The sequence below is a fragment of the Dasypus novemcinctus genome, chromosome 9 (genome assembly GCF_030445035.2).
Source record: "Dasypus novemcinctus isolate mDasNov1 chromosome 9, mDasNov1.1.hap2, whole genome shotgun sequence".
In the NCBI taxonomy this organism is placed as follows: Eukaryota; Metazoa; Chordata; class Mammalia; order Cingulata; family Dasypodidae; genus Dasypus; species Dasypus novemcinctus.
The window spans coordinates 90,485,080-90,503,056 of record NC_080681.1 but is presented as its reverse complement, the minus strand read 5'-3'; the positions used below and the strand labels follow the sequence as shown (position 1 = coordinate 90,503,056).

General features: G+C 44.6%; 1 protein-coding gene across 5 annotated transcripts in view; it reads left to right on the top strand.

Annotated features, from left to right (window-relative positions):
- Positions 1–17,977, top strand: part of CFAP57 (cilia and flagella associated protein 57) — a 104,039-nt gene that overhangs the window by 48,079 nt on the left and 37,983 nt on the right. For all 5 annotated transcript variants that reach the window (XR_011649689.1, XM_071217510.1, XM_004484439.3 and 2 more), the window contains 6 exons: positions 4,226–4,381; positions 5,620–5,713; positions 7,127–7,317; positions 12,719–12,892; positions 14,028–14,186; positions 15,708–15,851. Coding sequence is in view for 4 of the 5 variants with exons in the window: in XM_071217510.1 (XP_071073611.1) it covers positions 4,226–4,381; positions 5,620–5,713; positions 7,127–7,317; positions 12,719–12,892; positions 14,028–14,186; positions 15,708–15,851 (918 nt within the window). In the remaining variant the exon portion in view is untranslated. The remainder of the gene's footprint in view (positions 1–4,225; positions 4,382–5,619; positions 5,714–7,126; positions 7,318–12,718; positions 12,893–14,027; positions 14,187–15,707; positions 15,852–17,977) is intronic.

The window sequence follows — 17,977 nt, the reverse complement described above, 5'->3', positions numbered from 1 at the left end:
AGGCACATGGAAGACACTTGATAATTAGTTACAAAACTGAACTGACAAACTGAATATCCCCATCGTATCTGTGAAATTTAACAACTGTGACATATATGGAGGCTTCTTTAAAGAAAAAAAAGAGGTATTTAAAAAACATTCCTGGTTCTAAACCCCGACACAGCCATCCCAGGTCCACAAGATGGAGGATAGAGTATGGATTAGAGTGGACTTACTGTGTTCTGCTGGGGAACTATTGTGATTAGTAAGGGAAGAAATTGTAGTAGAGATGTGGAGAGGGTGGCCACGGTGGCTGCTGATGGTCGGGAGAGGGAAGAAGAGATATGGTGTGGGGGCATTTTCAGGATTGGAGTTGTCCTAGGTGGTGCTGCAGGGATGGATACTGGATGTTGTGTGTCCTGTCGTGGCCCACTGGGTGGACTGGGGGAGAGTGTGGACTACAATGTGGACCATTGTCCATTCGCTGCAGCAGTTCTCCAGAATGTATTAGCCGGGTGCAGTGGATGTGCCACAATGATGGAAGAGTTTGTTGATGTGGGGGGTATATGGGGACCTTGTATTTTTTGAATGTAACATTTAAAAGAAAATAAATAAGAAAATTAAAAAAAATTTTTAATTAAAAATAAATAAAATAAAAAACATTCCTGGAGCTGATGTAGTTCAGTGGGTGAGTGCTGGCTTCCCACATAGGAGGTCCCAAGTTCAATCCCTGGCCCCAGTACCTTAAAAAGAAAAAACAAACAGCAACAACAAAAAAACACTCCTGAAAGCCCCTACCCACTCCCCTTAATAATTATAATAATAATAAAAGAGTACTAAAAGTCATAACTCTTTTAGGTTTGCCATGAATCAGATGCTGTCGTAATTATAAGTGTTTTCACATTTAAATCTCATAACATCCCTACAAAGACTATACTATTATTCTCCCCAAGTTTCAAGAAGCTGGGATTCAGAGAAGTTGAATGATTTGACCAAAATTTCTATTAAATAGTAGGGCCAGAGACTAATCCAGATTTAATTTAGAGCCGCTGTCTTAATTGCTATACCTAAGAGTCTTCCCTCCTATTAATGCAGTAAACATTCAATAAGAATGTATTTTGTGGAGATCTGAATGCAGAGCTCTGTGCTATGCTCCATAAGGGTGAAGCTGAATGGATGGTAAACTCAAGAGGCTTGTTGTTGTTCCTCCAGAATCTTACCAGCACTCACTGAACACCTGCTAGGCATTGGGGTTACATGTGTGAACAGACAGGCACTGTAATCAAGAAGTTCATGGCTGGGAGATAGAGACAAATAAAACCATGAGAACCACAGTGCAAAAACTGCCACCAAGCAGGCTGATAGGTCCCTGGCATTTCCTGGATACCCCTTCTAGAAATCCCTGGAAGTATCTGCAGAAAGGCAAAGGGGTAGGAAAGGATGAGGGAGGAGGGGTCTGACCTACTCCAGGCAGGCAAACATGTCCCCTATCCCTCCACCACTCTTTTTTCTTCTCTCTTCCTAGATGTTAAGGGAAGGGACCAAATAGGAGACACAGCCTGAACTAAAGACCCGAGGTGCCTGGGCTGACTCCCGACCCTATGCCCCAGCTGGACCTGACAGTAGTGCTGCCATGCTGGAAAGGACCAGTGTGTGGAATACTTCTTGAAACTCTCTCCTCTCTGTGACCACGAGACCACAGTCTTCTTTTTCCCTAGAAACTTTTCCAACTTTCCTTCTCCAGTTCTCTTCCTGGCTTGTCTTCCTCCACCTGTCCCTTAAGTGTCATGTTCCCCAGAATGCCAAGCTCTCTTTTGTTCTTTATAATCTGTCATATTCTATGTAACTGTCTCTCAGCTGATGATTTACCTGTTCATTCATTCATCCAACTAGTATTTACAGAGGGTCAGCTATGCGCCAGGCATTATACGAAGGTCTGGAATTAGAGAGACAGAAAACAAAGACAGTACCACACTAATGCAAAATGCTAGTTATAGGCGAAACTGTGGGGTAGAACAGGAAGGGGAGCTATTTAGGAACTCTGTATTTTCTGCAAGGTATTTCTGTAAACCTAAAACTGTTCCAAAAAAATATAAAGTCTGTTGACAACAATAACAACAACAACAAGAAAACCTCACAGAGGATTCTTTTAACTTGTAGCCTGGGAGGGGGAATAGGTAATATAAAAATAGGAATTAAGTGTGTTATGGGTGTTATGAAAGAACGATACTGGGAAAGGGCCCTGATCCAGGCCAGAGGAAGTGAGCATTGAATGGAGCCTTCTGGAATGAGTACAAAAGGGCCTTCCAACCAATGTGTGCAGAGGGATGAGACGGCAGCACTGCGGGAAGAGGCTTCTCGTTAGGTGTGGCTGGAAAGGAGAAGAGGTGCAGGAGAGAAGTGTTAGGAGCTGGAGAGAGAGACAAGAAGAGATCATGAGGGCCTTTTATGCCATGTTTTAGACTTTGGACACTATTCATAAAGACCTATTAATAGCTTTAAGTGAGGGAATGACTTGATCTGATTTGCGTCTTGGAGAGATTACTCTGCAGTAACATGGAAAATGGATTGCGGAGGGTCTAAGGAGCAAGGGCCTCAAAATGCAGCATGTTAAAAACTGGATCATTCCCTCAAAAAAAATGTATTTCACTAGTCTAAGGCAGACATCATAAATATTTATTTAGTGCTGACCATCTTCCTGTTCTGGGCTAGGCTAGGCTCTGAGGATAAAGCAGTAAGCAAGACAGGCAAAGTCCAAACTCCAGGGAAAGGATGTTCTAGTCAGGGAGACTGTCCTCATCCATGATTCTCAAACCTTCAGCCCATACCCAATAGGATACCATGTTCTGTTGATCCCACCTCTAAAATCTCTCTCTCAAATTTGCCATTCTTCTCTGCTCCCTACCTCCGTCCCCGTTCAAGCCCTGACCATCGCTTCATCTAGACTACACAATAGCCCCCAAACTAATCACCCTGCCTGCAGGCCAGTTTGTGCTGCACACTGCCATTGCCAAGGTCCACTTAATCACGTTAGATGAGGACCTTCAGAGGCCATCTAGAATCAATCCAGATTTCCTGTCATGACCTACTAGGACTTTGATGGTCTGACCCTGCCTCAGTTTCCTCCCCCTCAGCCTCCCACAAGTACCAGATCACATCCGGTGCCTGTGGTAGGCCATGCCCTCAGCCTCTGACTTTGCACATGCAATTTGCATTCATCCCTCATCTCAGTACTTCCAATGTGCAGGGTCTCTGCTGACTGCCAGCAATACAGAAACTATCATAATTCGTCCCTTGTTCCCTTATTTACAGTGCAGTAGGGGGGAGAGAGCAGAAAAGATGTGATCAGGCTGCATAGGGTGTAATCATAGGTGAGCCAGAAGAAAATACCTTGTGTTTTCACCCACTGTCACCAACATTACTTTTTTAGGAAATGAAGAGTGTGTTTATTACAGTATTTTTAGAAAACACTGGCATCAGGGAGTAGAATGGTCTGGAGGAGGGGAAAAGATGATGAAAATAAAAATCAGCAAGTCAGGAAGAGTTAGGACCTAAATTTAGTGAAAAAGGGTGGGGACAGGACAGACATGAACATCATCAAGTGGGACAAACTGACAGAACTGAGGACTGCCCAGCTTTGGCAGCTGGGCACAATTTGTAATTTTATGTTTATTCGTCTGCTCCAGTAGATTGTAAGTTCGATGGGGCAGGAATAATGATTCAACAAATATTTTAGAGTGCTCATTATGTACTGGGCACTGTACAAAGCCAACAAAGAGCCCTTCTTGGAGCTTAGGTTCTAATGGGGAAAGAAGACAAAAGGCAATCAACAAGATAATAAGTAAATTATATAGTATGTGAGGATCTAAGATCTAAGGAAATAATAAAAAGTAGAGCAGAGTAAGTAAGGGGTGCTGGGGATGGGCAGGGAAGGCAGCAAAATTAGAGGAGACCTCATTCAAAAGGTGACTTGAGCAGATTTGAAGGAGATGAGGTTGCTGTTAGCACAATGCCTGGCACACAAGAGAGCTCACTGAATGTTCATTGTGAGAGGAGAGGAAGAAGCTCGAATGCTTCTAGTTTTTAGCCTGTGTGACTTAGAGGGGGAAAACATGAAAAGTTCTAGTTGAGACACGTTGAGTTCGCAGCTCTGCAGAGCTGCAGGTCCCAGATCAAGGCCATAGGCTTAAGTAGATCCATTCACCACCACTGTGAATGTTCTTGATTCTGTGTCCTTCCCCCAAAGGCTCAGGTTATGTTGGAGCTGAGGACTCGGGTGGAAGAATTAAAAATGGAGAACGAGTATCAGCTTCGACTGAAGGATATGAACTATTCTGAGAAGATTAAGGAGCTAACCGACAAGTTTATTCAGGAAATGGAGTCCTTGAAAACAAAAAACCAGGTCCGTTTGAGAGACTGAACCAATAACCACCAATAACAAGAAATTCCCACTTTAGATCAAGATAGGAGTACCACACACTACCTAAGCTATAATTCAACAATAAGATATGTGATAATGTATGATTTACGATGGTTTAAAATATGATATGATTTTAAAGCATAGTCAGTGGCATCAGAAATCCTTGCACAGTGGGTGTAGCTCAGTGGTTGACCACCTGCTTTGCATGAACAAGGTCCCAGGTTCATTCCCCAGTACCTCCTGAAAAAAAAAAGGTTACAACAAAGTACTAAGAAAAAAAGAAGAACATAAAACTCTGTATAGTGTATAGTATTAATTAGGTAAAACAAATATACATGCAACAATTTTTAAGAAAATAGCTAACAGTGAAATTGTCTTTGAGAGTTGGGATTATGGGGTAATTTAAATTTTATTCTTTATGCTTTTCTGTAACTTCTCTACAATGAGAATATATTACTTTTATGATCAGGAAAAACTTATTTAGAAACAAAATGAAAAAGATGAGGAAAAAAACAAAATATTTAAAGTGAAAAGCTACCAGAAAATTGATTTCTGGACTCTCAGGAGACTAAATAAAATTAGTCTAAACATTCTCCATATAGTTAGATTTTGTCCGGGACCTCCCAGAGTCTTTTTCTTTGTTCTACACAGATCTGTTTGGCATCTCATCTAAAACCTCAATTTTTTGTTCAAAGGATATTTGTTTCTTCATATTATCTACATGAATCAGAGAGTTTGGTTGAAAACACCTGGTTTTTAATTTAATGTAGATGGTACCATCCCTACTTTCAAGGAGCTGTCTTGTTCCTTTTAAAAAAGGAAAAAACACTTTCTTAGAAGCTTACATATCAGCATACCCAAGGATTTGATTCACAGCTATGTGCAGGCAACAGAGGACTCAAACAAATCTCTACTCTTTCATCCAAAAATCCTTTTTTTCCCCAAAAAAATCCTTTTGCTACATGTCCAAAACATTGAACTCATCATTGACAAAATCCATTTAGTAGAAAGGATATAAAATAGGAAGAATGCAGAACTTTCAGAGCAGAATCCAATGTAAATAAAAAGCAATAGGTTGCACTGTTTCTTCATAGAACAGTGCTTGGTGCAAAATGAGAAACGTTTGTGAGTAAAGAAGGGTGTTATTTGTAAAATGCAGTTTTGCCCTAGGAGTGCTTTCAATAGATGTGTAGAAATGAGAACATCTGACTCTGTTTTAGGTTTTAAGAACAGAAAAAGAAAAGCAGGATATAATGCATCAGGAACACCTAGATGACCTCCTTGACAAGCAAAGCCGAGAACTGCAAGACCTGGGTAAGTCTGCAAGGAGGACCCATGGGGGCAGATGGTGACTGGTTAGTGCTGGAAGAGGTGGTTTAGAAGCCAAAGTCTGTGAGTTCCACAGACACAGCAGAAATCCCAGGTGATGTGGCTTTGCCTATGAACAGGCTATGTTGGTTAAACCACCTGAAACCTACAATGGTTTTTACTCCTATGCATTTACTCATTTGTTAAACACTTATTAAGTACCTACTGCTTACCAGGCATGGCTCCTTACCAGGTGCTACTGGTACAAAAATGAAGAGACAGTGTCCCTGTCCTAGATGCTCACACTTGAATGGGTGGAGAAATAATGAATAATTATTATACAGTCTGACTAATAGCACAGTAAACGGTAGGTACTGCAGTATATACCAGGATAAACAGAGACACAGGGAGTAGAGATATAGCTTGTCAGAAATATGAAACTTATGTAGGGTGAGAAGAAACCAGTGTGCCAGAGAGAAGATGCTAAAGTGAGTGGCTGTGGACCTTAGGAGGGGGGCATCCAGCAGAATCAGAAGGGTCATCCGCAGGGGGACTTCAGAGAGTAAAAAGTCTCAGCAAAAAAAGAAGTCAATTCTAGGGAGTGGTTGTAGCTCAAGTGGTTGAGCGCCTCCTTCCCATGTATGAGGTTCCAGGTTCTACCCTTGGTACTTCTGGGGAAAAAAAGGGGGACCGATTCTGAGCGAGTCAGAGAAGGAAAGAAGCAACAGGTAAGAGTGACTGATTATGGTCTGAGAAGCAGCAGGTCATCCCAGTGAGAGCTTTGTTGTGACAAGATGGAGGACAGGGCTCACCTGGGGGTGTGGAGCTCAGTGGAGTGAGACAGGGCACCTGTTCAGAGCCTCAGTGTTACTAAGATTTGTGGAAGATAATCACAGGAAATGAAGTAGAGGAAAAGACTGTGAGCTCAATGTGTAGGAGACAGAAGGCAAGAGTATCCTGATTACAGTTTAGAGACTTGTTCCCAAGAACACAATTCAGGGGGAAAAGAGATACAGAACAGTACAGGTTTGGAAGCCAGTAGGCTGCCTTGGGTCCCAGCTCACCACTTACTTGCTGGGTGCTCTAGGCAGTCACCTAATCTCACCGAGACTCAGTTTACTCCTCTGTAAAAAAGTATTACACACTTAATACATTCCTTTTGGCCCTGACCTCCCAAACTCCCCACTACATTTTCCTAGAAACCTTTTTGCCAGAGGGGGAAGGGAGGGAATTTGGTTGCCCGATGCGATGCTGGAGTAGAGGATAGGTGAGAAAGATGGACGGGCATTTGAATCTTGGCGTTGGAGGCTGCTGCTCCAGCTAGTGCTGGAAGGAGATGGAAAATCACCTGAGGCCTCTGGATGTCCCTGGAGTTGGTGCTACTCTCCCACCTTCAGTACCTTCCCTGCTTCTTCCTAGAATATTGCAACAACCAAAAGCTGCTTCTGGAATATGAGAAGTACCAGGAGTTGCAGCTCAAGTCCCAGAGGATGCAGGAGGAATATGAAAAACAGCTAAGGGATAATGATGAAACCAAGAGTCAAGCCCTGGAGGAGCTAACTGAATTTTATGAGGCTAAACTTCAGGAGAAAACCACTCTTCTAGAAGAGGTACTCTCAGGAAGCCACGCTGGTCTCCCTTTCATGGCCCCATCCTGCCAGGCCCAGTCTGCAAGCCTCCCAAAGAGTTTGTGGGAAGCATCCCTTGCTATCCCTGTCCACCCACGCCCTCCTTTCAGCATGTGTTTCTTTCAGCCTTATTTTATACTCAGTTTTGTTTTGTTTTTTTCCTATAGACCAGAGGACTCACTGAGCTGTGATTTGCTCCTTTTTTTAGAATAAAATTCTTTGGATAAACCCAGTTCATACCTATTTTTCTATCCTAATGTACCTTCAGGCCTTAAGAACTAGGAAGACTTTTCTAGAAGGAGAAGTTTGAGGAACAAGGGCCATGAGCAATGAGGAAGGCAGTTGCCTGAAACCCTTTAGTAGCTTCCTATTTCTTACAAGATGAAATCATTCATTCACTGATTTAACAAACACAGAGTGTCCCATTGGTTTACCAGTCTGAGAGCTGGGTGGTAAAAGAGAGATAAAGCACAGAACCTGCTCTCAGTCAGGTGAGGGAGGTGGTCACATAGATCAGTAATCATAAAAGAGGGCACAAGATAGTAGGAGGATGCAGACAAAGGGTCTAGACAGGCCTGGGAGGTCAGGGAAGGCTTTGCAGGAAGCAATGAGATCAAAGACGCGTATGAGTTGGAATTAACCAAGAGACAAAGAAGGGAGGGAGGAATGGTGATTCCAGGCAGAGAAAAGTCACAAGGGCATAACCTAGCATGTTCACACGGTTAGGGGTTGCCAGAACATCCAGTCTCCCATGGTGAGGGTAATACTGAGAGAGGCCTTGTGGCCTCTTTTTCTGCATGAAATTGTGGCAGGATAGAGTACTGAGAACAAGAGGGCAGGAGAGTTATGAAGGTGTGGAGTCATTTCGAAGTGACTGAGGAAGAAGAGTGACCTAAAGCGGAAGGGGACTGGCAGATGTGGCTGCCCGCCTGAGGTGTGAGCTGTAGGCTGCAGGCCATGTGCTTTTCTATAGCAGTGTTGAGCACTAGATCTGTGAGTGGGGAAGGAAAATGCAGACTTCAATCATAGCTGGGTCTTTTTTTTGTTTTTTTGTTTTCCATTTTATGATTTTTAAAAAATTTTATTTATTTTATTTTTATTTTTTTAAAGATACTTAGATTATACAAATGTCGCATAAAAACTATAGGGGATTCCCATATGCCCCACTCCCCACACCTCCCACATTTTACCACATTAACAACACCCTTCATTAGTAAGGTATATTCATTGTAATTGATGAACACATTTTAGAGCATTGCCACTAAACATGGATTAAAGTTTACGTTGTAGTTTCCACTCTCTCCCACTCAATTCTGTAGGTTATGGCATTGCAGTGTCATTCAGGACAACTCCCAACTCCTGAAAATGCCCCTGTATTACACCTGTTTTTCCCTCTCCCTGCCCTCAGAACCTCCAGTGGCCCTGCTTCCACATCACTGATATAATTTCTTCCATTGCATAGCTGGGGTTTTGCAGAGCAGGTGCCACACATGGATAATGGTGGGCTGGTGACCAGCCAGGAGTTCAGGCAGAGAGAGGTCAGTAATGAGCCAAGAACATGGAAGACACTGTGGAAATCAAGGGGCCAGGCATGCAGTAAAGTTGAAAGCTGGGATGGCGTCTTGGTTTCCCAGGGCTGCCATGACAAAGTAACGTAAACTGGGTGGCATAAGACAACAGATATGTATTATCTCTGTTCTGGAGGCTAAAAGTCTGAAGTCAAGATATCAGCAGGACCAGACTTCCTCTGACGTCTCTAGGGAAGAAACTGTTTCATGTTTCCCTCCAGGCTTCTGGCAGAGGCTTGCTGGCAATCCATGGCATTCTCAACATCAGCTGTCTCATGGTATTCTCCTCTCCTGCTCTGTGTCCAATTTTTCCCTTCTAATAAGGACCCTAATCCAGTTTGACCTCATCCTAACTGATAATATTTTCAAAGGTCCTATTTCCAAATAGTCTCACATTCACAGGTCTGGAGTGTAGGACTTGAACATATCTTTTTGGGGGATAGGATACAATCCAGTGCATAGCAGATGGGTCCAACAGAGATAGCCTGTGCTCAGAGAACAGGTGTCTGAATTTTAAGATTTCAGAGGTGTTGCTATTCCTGGGCATGGCCCTGAGAGTGGATGGCTGAAGTAAAGTCAAGATAAAGGTCAGGGAGCAGATGTGGTTCAAGCAGTTGAGTATCTTCTTTCCACCTGGGAGGTTCTAGGCTCGATCCCCAGTGCCTCCTAAAAACAAACAAACAAAAACATATAGCAAGCACACACACACAAAAACAACTCAGGGGAGTCATTGTAGCTCAGCGGTTTTGCTCCAGCTTCCTACATACAAAGCCTGGGGTTCAATCCCCTGTCCCAGTACCTCAGAAAAGATAAATAACGTGAAGATGAAAATACATGAAATATTTTTTAAAAAGAAAAAAAAATAAAGGTCAAAGCACTAGGAGACATATTAGGATCCTCTGTAATCACGCAGATTATGGTAAGGAAGACTGTGAGTCAGGACCCCTAAATCTTGAGATAAGCTGGGAAGGTGACCAGGCAGTCAGGGCGATTAAGCATAGTGTGAAGCAGTGGGTGGAGGTCTTGCAGATGACACAAGCCTCAGAGAAGGTTGCATTCTGACACAGTGGCAGTGGAAAGCTAAGAGAATTCCAATCCCGCATGAAGTCCTCCCAGTTTCATGGCATGAGGAATATTCTTTCTTAGCACAGCATATCCAAGCCTCCCTGACTTGGCCCCATTTTCTGTAATCCAAATCCCGCACCCATATATTCAGCGATTTGGAGCTGGCAGTAGTTTCCCACATAACTCTGTGCCTCTGTTCATGGTAATCTCTCTTCGCAGGACTCCTTCTCCTTCTTCACCAGGCCACTTGTACTCATCCTTAAGAACTCAGGGCAAAGGCTAGCTCCTGGAGGAATCCATCCATAATCCATCTCCCCTCCCCACAGGGCAAAGCATCCTTCCCTTGTGCTCTCAGGGCCTCCACATCCCCCTCTCCCACATTGCTTATACATTGATGTCATGTGTTTATTTCTAATCTTCCCCAACAGGGCTGTCTGCTTTCTGGGATAATGAATCTATCTAGAAAGGACAGAGACTGGTCTTCATAGGATCTTCCTAGGTCTCCGTGTAATCCCACAGTGATTATAATTCCTTCCTTTTTTTTGAGTCAATAAGTAATTTGTAATAAGGTTTAAATTCTCCTAGGGAGATTCCATGTGACTTGCCATCTTGCTAACCTGGCTGGGCTTTTTTAACTTCTTAGCAATATCTACAAAACCAAAAGCATGGGTTTACTGGCCCCTCTGAGCTGCAGCTAGAGCTGACCATGCCAGGCTCCTGTCTGGCAAGGATCTGGTGACATGTGATAGGAAAAGAGGGGAGCCTTTCCTTTCTCAGAGGGCTGTTGAGCCCAGTTCTAAGACCATTTTGTTTCTTTTAACCCCCGAAACACTCAGGGCATGGGTGACATATGCAGCCTGGGAGAATCCCAGGGTAAATATGTGAGGAAAGGGATTAAATCTGACATCATCTTTTTTTAATTAATTTTTTAATAAGAGCTTTAGATTACATAAAAGTTACATAAAAATTATAAGGGATTCCCATATGCCCCACTCCCTCTCCCTCCCACACTCTCACACATTAACAACATCCTTCATTAGTGTGGTACATTTGTTACAATTGATGAACCCGGATTGAAGCATTGCTACTAACCAAGGAGTACAAGTTATATTATAGTTTACACTCTGTCCCACACAATTTTGTAGGTTATGACAAAATATACAATGGCCTGTATCCTCACTGCAGTGTCATGCAGGACAACTCCAATGTCCCAAAAATTCCCCCATATTTTATACCTATTCTTCCCTCTCCCATCCCTCAGAACCTCTGGTGACCACTGCCTTTATATCAATGATAAGAGTTCTTCCATGGTAATAATAAGTCTATAGTAGAATGATAATAAGTCTACTTTAGTCCATTGTTCATTCCCCATTCTTGAGGATTTGGGGATGGTGATGCCTGCTCTGCTTCCAGGTGAGGGGGAGCTTAGACCCTATGGGGCAGATAGATGGAACTATCTTGCTTGCAGTTGCATACACTTTCTGTTCCTTGGGATGGGCATTGTCCATCTGACATAATCTTAAATATTAGCCCCTTGGTCTAATAAACAAAAGGGAGTTATGCCCTAGTCACTTTCCATCTCCACAGGTACAGTTTGTCTTTCCAGACTCTGAGCTCTAGACTTTTACTCCTTCAACACTAATTATATATCAGACACTCTGCTGAGCATTCACAGTGGTGAACAGGGAGATGTGATCCTTGCCATCAGAGAACATACATTCTAGTGGAGGAATCGCTCAAACAAGCAATTACAATATAGCATGTAGTAATGGGGAACATGCTGGTTTCCCACAAGACGTGAAGAGGGCTGAAAACAGAGAGGACAGCATGTGCCCAGGCCCAGCAGGACATGCACATTTGGGGAACTGAATTAGGTTTCTCTGGCAAGAGCTTGGGATGGGAATGATGGCTGAGGCAAGAACCAGAGTGGTACTCATACAGAGCCTCATAGACCTTGTCAGGATTCTGAGCTTTATCCTGAGGGCAAGGGTTAACCACAGAAGACTAGCAAGTCAGGGGATGAGTGACTTAGGAAGCTCACTCTGGCTGGAAAGTAGGAACAGATTGGAGGGAATCATGACCTAAGTCAGGGAGACCCATTAGGAGACTGAGACAGCCAGCCAAGAGGTAATGGTGGCCTGGGCAGTGACAGAGCATAAAGAGAAGTGGGTGGATTTGAGGACTATTTGGGAGATGGAAAGGGCAAGGTTGATTAGGTTAGGGAGAGGGAGGGCAGAATTGAAGAGTCACTCATTCGTTCAAATATTTATTGAATACCTACTGTATACCAATGCGTATTGTGTGCTGGGAGTTCAGTGGTGAGCTTGATACACAGGATTTCTAACCTTGAGGAACTTGTATCTAGTGGGAGAGACAATCAAACAATTTCACAAATGAACATAAAATTATAACTGCCATAAGTTCTATGAAGGAAAGACAGTGGAAGTTGGGTGTCAGCGTGAAGACCAGAGACAGAACAGGGTGTGGAGGTGTTGGTAACAGAGTAATTGAAAGGATGGAGCCTGGGGCCTAATCTGGGTAAGGAAAGAAGGGAAGACAGGAAGACAGAAGGACAGACTAGAAGAAACTGGAAGGATCGAGGGACTCATGGTTTCCGGTTTCCATTTCTGTAGTAACACTTGCTCTCCCGTTCCTCATGATAGGCCTCCACATGCTCGTCTCATTCCCGGCCTCCTTAGCACAAAGGGTGCCACAAGTCCCTTCCCTGACTCTCTCTCTCACTGAGCCAGGCACAGGAAGATGTCAGACAGCAGCTGCGGGAGTTTGAGGAGACCAAGAAACAGATCGAAGAAGATGAAGACCGAGAAATCCAAGATATCAAAACTAAGTATGAAAAAAAGCTTCGGGATGAAAAGGAATCAAACCTGCGGCTCAAAGGAGAAACAGGAATTATGAGGAAAAAGGTACTGGAATGTTCTCTGAGACCTGGGGTAGACAAGGGCAGTATTGCAGAGAAAGGTGGGGTGGGGTGGGGTGGACAGAGACAGCAGGGCCTGCTGAGAGGAGCTTTGCCCTGGCTGGCCTGCCCACCTGGAAGTTCTCATCTCCAGCAAGTGGGTTAGGAAAGGAGCGCCGGCTGGGGTGAGGGTTCTCCCTGCACCTTTAGTCACACAGACACTTAAGGCATCCTCTGAAAGGGCAAGCGTCTGGGCTCTTCCCCAATGCCACCTTCTTTCCTTTTCTCAGGGACATTCAGGTTCACTGTGACTTTGTTAGAAGCTCTCTAAGCTCTCACTTATTGGCAAGAAGGATTTTGACAGTTTTCAGAGGTAAACCTCTGATAGAGATAGAAATAAAGTCTTCTGGAAATAAGATTCTAAGTCTTAGCCTGGAGACAACTTCAGCCTCTTGGTACAGGGCCTCATGGATGGCTCTTTTTCAGACTCTGTGGGTGGGAGAAGGAGTGGGGATATAGGATGCTTAGGTTACAAATTGGGGCAGATGATTTAACTCATTGACAGTTGGGGTGAGGGAGGATTCAGTCCACAGATCCTTGTAGAATTGCCACAGTTTCCCCAAAGCATTTAGCCTTAGAGAGGCCACTTTCATATAGCAAGCCCACATACCTTCTTTTTAGAAACATCTACTGGGTAAATCCAGGGATAACCATGTCTTCTCCTCTTAGATGTGGCTAAGATGGCTCATCAGTCAGGGCCCAGTCTCTTTGACCTTGATGGGCACTGATCCCCGGCCTTTTAACATCTGCTGTGGTCATGGAAGGCATTGCTGCACCTCTGGGTCCACTCAAGGAGCTTGTCTCTGAAGCCTCTTGATGCAGACAGTCCATTTTCATGCGAGTAGAATGGGGCTAGATATTAGACAATATTACATCATCCACTTGGCCTTGGAAATTCCTGCAGTATCCTACATTCTCTAAAAATCTACTCTTAAAGCCCAGAAATGTTGAGTGCTAGAGGCATTTTCAGTTCATAGGAGATCAATGTTAGGAGCTCTTCAAATTCACGGACAGTTGGGAGGAATGGGGATGAATTCAAAGACAGTCACTAGTGATCTTTGTTGTTGCCATTGTCTGCTTAGTTCAGTAGCCTACAGAAAGAGATTGAAGAGCGAATCAATGACATCGAGACCCTCAAGGGAGAGCAGTTGAAGCTGCAAGGAGTCATCAAGTCCATGGAGAAGGATATCCAGGGCCTCAAGCGGGAGATCCAGGAAAGAGACGAGACAATTCAGGATAAGGTGAAGGCTCAGCCTCTGTCCTACCTCACCGACAGCTTGGAGTGGACCCAGCTATGAGGACTAACCTCAGGACAGGGAGGGTCTCTGGCTTCTCTGAACATATATTTAATTTGATAGAGGCGTGTGTGGTCAGTGAGGGAAAGGGAGCTCACATTTACTAAGGTGTTAGGCATTGGGCTAATTGCTGTAAACACATCACATATAATTCTCTCAACAGCCTAAATGGAACATAAATATCCTGGTTTTATAGCTTCGGGAACTGAGTTCCCAGAGGTTCAGTGTCTTGTCCAAGGTCACACAGTTCATAGCTCACAGACTTGAGATGAGAACCTGAGTCTTCTGAGTCTTCCTAAAGTGACATGTCCCATGGACTGGGGCAGCGCACCTGCCCCCTTGCCCGCCTGGTCCCCCTGGTCAGAGTGGCTCCCTGTGGTTGGCCCTGTAACTGCTAGGTACCTCAGTGAGCTAGTATCAGCAGACTCGCTTTTTAGGATGCTTTTCTCACAAAATACACTGAATGCATCACATTTAGGGGGAATACCATCCACATAAACAGTATCTAGTATCATCCCTGAACAAATCCAGACTCTACCCCTACTGCCTTAGTTAGGCAGAATTCTCCAGTGGTTGGGAACATGGGCTTCACTGTCAGGTAACTAGGTTCTAGTGCAGGCTCTTCCATTTACTGGCCATCAGACCTTATCAGACCTTGGGCAAGTTCTCTAAGCCTTTGTTTCTAACTCAAGGGAGTCTTACAAGGATTAAATGGGATAGTGCCTCACTGCAATTTCTGCATATGCATATGTGTGCATTTTTCTAAGAAGATTCCAAGCTCTCTTCAGATTCTCAAGGGAGTGCGGGAGGCAGAGGGGCAGTGACCAGAAAAAGGTTAAGGACTCCTAACCTAGTAAATTGCTACAGCCTCCTAATGGTTCTTCCTGCCTCCCACCCACCCCCACCCCCACCTCTGCACCCCACTAGTTCACCAACCCATCCTCCACACTCAGCAGAGCATGAAAAAGTAAAAGTACTTTATTGGCTCCCCATTGCCCGCAGCAGGGGGTAAGCAAACTTTTTCTGTAAAGGGCTAGATAGTAAATATTTTAGTCTTTGCAGCCATGTAATCTCTGTGGAACTAACCAACTCAGCTGTTACAGCTTGATATCAGCCATCCACAGTGCATAAATGAATATACATGGCTGTTTTCCGGTTAGACTTTACAAAAATAGGCCCAGCAGTCCAGATCGGGCCTGTGGGCTATAATTTACCAACCCCTGGCCTACGGGATACATGCTGAACTCTAACCCAACAGGCAAGACCTTTGCCTTCCCAGTCTCATTTCTCACTTCCCCCAAGAAGCACAGGGAGCCAAGTGGGGAGAGAGTCAGCCTTTGAGTTCCCAACCTGGAGAGAAATCTCCTCAGTCAGGATGGTCTCTGGATTTATGTCCTTTGCCCTAAAGGAATTCCAGACATCAGGGTTTGGGGGCTGTCTCTCACTTATCTTTCATCACACTCCCAGGAGAAGCGAATTTATGATTTGAAAAAGAAAAATCAGGAACTCGAAAAATTCAAGTTTGTGCTTGACTACAAAATAAAGGAACTGAAGAAGCAAATAGAACCTCGGGAGAATGAGATCAAGGTGATGAAGGAACAGATCCAGGAGGTAAGAAGCCATCTGAAACGCCCTGCCCTCTTCGACCCTTCTGTCTCCTCCCCACCTATTCCTGACTCACCTGTGGGGAGTAAAAGAAAGTCCTCCTTTCAGCCCTACTACACTCTCAAGGTGTGCTCAGTTCCCACTTGACAGGAGCTGGTGCAGGCAAGGTCATGGCCCAACCAGGGGTTCGGTGGTGCAGAACAAAGTGCTTTGGGATTTATCCTACTGCGGGGTGCTGTGCTCTGAGCCCTTAAAAGGGGAAACACAGCTCTTGGGCCTTCTACCACTAGAGGGTGATGTGTACTCAGTCAGTGAGCTCTCTCACCAGCAATCCCACTCCTGGTTCAGCATTATTTCTGTAACTGGAAATGTTGGTTGGGGCCCTCTGCAAGGCCAAAGTATTTAGACTTCCTCTGATAAGGAGCCGGAAGTCATCAGAGACTCTTGAGCAGGAAAGTAGCATAATTATGTGAAGCAAACAGGATGGAGGTAGAGAGGAGAGAGATTAGAAGCAAGAACTGTTGGGCAAGGGCTCCTGAGAAGCAAATGAGGCATAGGGCCACCTGCCCACCTCCTCCCACCTCTTGTGCCTAATACACATTGTATTTCCTTATAGCATCTTTATCTGTCACTCCCTTCACTGGGCAGAAAGCCCCTGAGGGTAGTGTCCATGGTTGATCTGAACAGAATTGTTGGTTTTCCCCCAAAACATATATCCTTTCCCTTTGCTCTAGTCTTCTATTTCTCAGTAAATGATACCATGATCCACCCAGTTGCTCATGGTAGAAATGTAGAAGTCCATCTCAATTCTTCTTCCCCTCAGTCCCCTATTATGCAAATTATCACCATGCCCTAGCTACTCGATTTCCAAAAGATAGCTCACTCTGAACACTCCTCCCCACTCTATTGCCATCACCCTACTCTGAGCCTCTGTCTTCTCTCTTGTGGTCTTTGCTCCAGCTTCCAGTCTGGTCTCCACAGGGAAACCTCCAGGGGTGCCCCATTCCACCTAGAATGAAATACAGACTTTCTTCTGAGGCCCATGAGGCCCTGCATGACCCAGCCTCTCCCCACCTCTCCAGAATCATCTTGAGGTTCCTTTCTCTGCTCCAGACCCACCCTCCAGCTCTCACAGGTTTCCTAGAACAATCTACCCTTGTCCAATCTCAGGACTCATGCAGGACCCTCCCCTTTGCCGGGAATGCTCTTCCTGCACATCTTCAAATGATGGCTTCTTGGCATCTTTCAGGTCTCAGCTCAAATATTGCCTTTTCAAGAGGCCTTCCCTGATCACTCTATCCAAACTGGGCTGCTGCCTTCTCCCACTCCACCCCCCCTCCATTTTCTCTAATTGTGTGCTGAGCACAGATATCAAGGAAAAGGGTGCCAAAGAGATTTGATAGCCCCATAAAAATTGGACCCCCAAGAGCTAAGGTGGTGCTGGTCTGTGCAGTGAACCCTTTTCTCTAGGAAGCCCAGTAAAGCCAGGTGGTGGAATCAGTCCAGGGAGGGTATGTCCTTGCGTTACTGGATTTTGTCTAGGTTCTTGACTATGCTGCAGAAATGAATTTCAAGAGCATGTCAGGCGAGTCAGGCCAGTAATTTATTCAGGTAGGGAAGGACAAGAAATGGAAGAAAATAACAGATAATGGGTCCCAGGTAGAGAGGAAGGGGCTGAAAAGTGATAAAGAGGGCTGATTTACAGACTACAATTCCCATTACAGATTATAAAGTCCTAGATTTTACTCGCATGGCCATCATGGCAGAGGAAAAACAGTGAGAGTGGGGTGCAGAGGGCAGGAACAGGAGTCCAAAGGCAAGAGAAAGCAAGTTCAGGCCTGGCACCTGCTTTTTGAACCATTAATCATTCCACCCCTTTGCTAATGGCAGGGGAGGAGTTCTAGCTATTTGCTGTTTTGATTGATTACCCTCCCCCCATCAATCTCCCATGAGGGTCCAATGATAAAGTCCTTGGGGAATATCCAGGGCTTCTCCTGGCTTCTGGAGGAAATCCTGTCCTGAATGGCAGAATCTTGTGGGGGTTTCTGATGTCTACGTGGACTCCTTGCCAGGTTCCAGATCTATACATTGATTCCCTATCTTACTAGCCAGCTTCATTCCCCCTTCAGAGA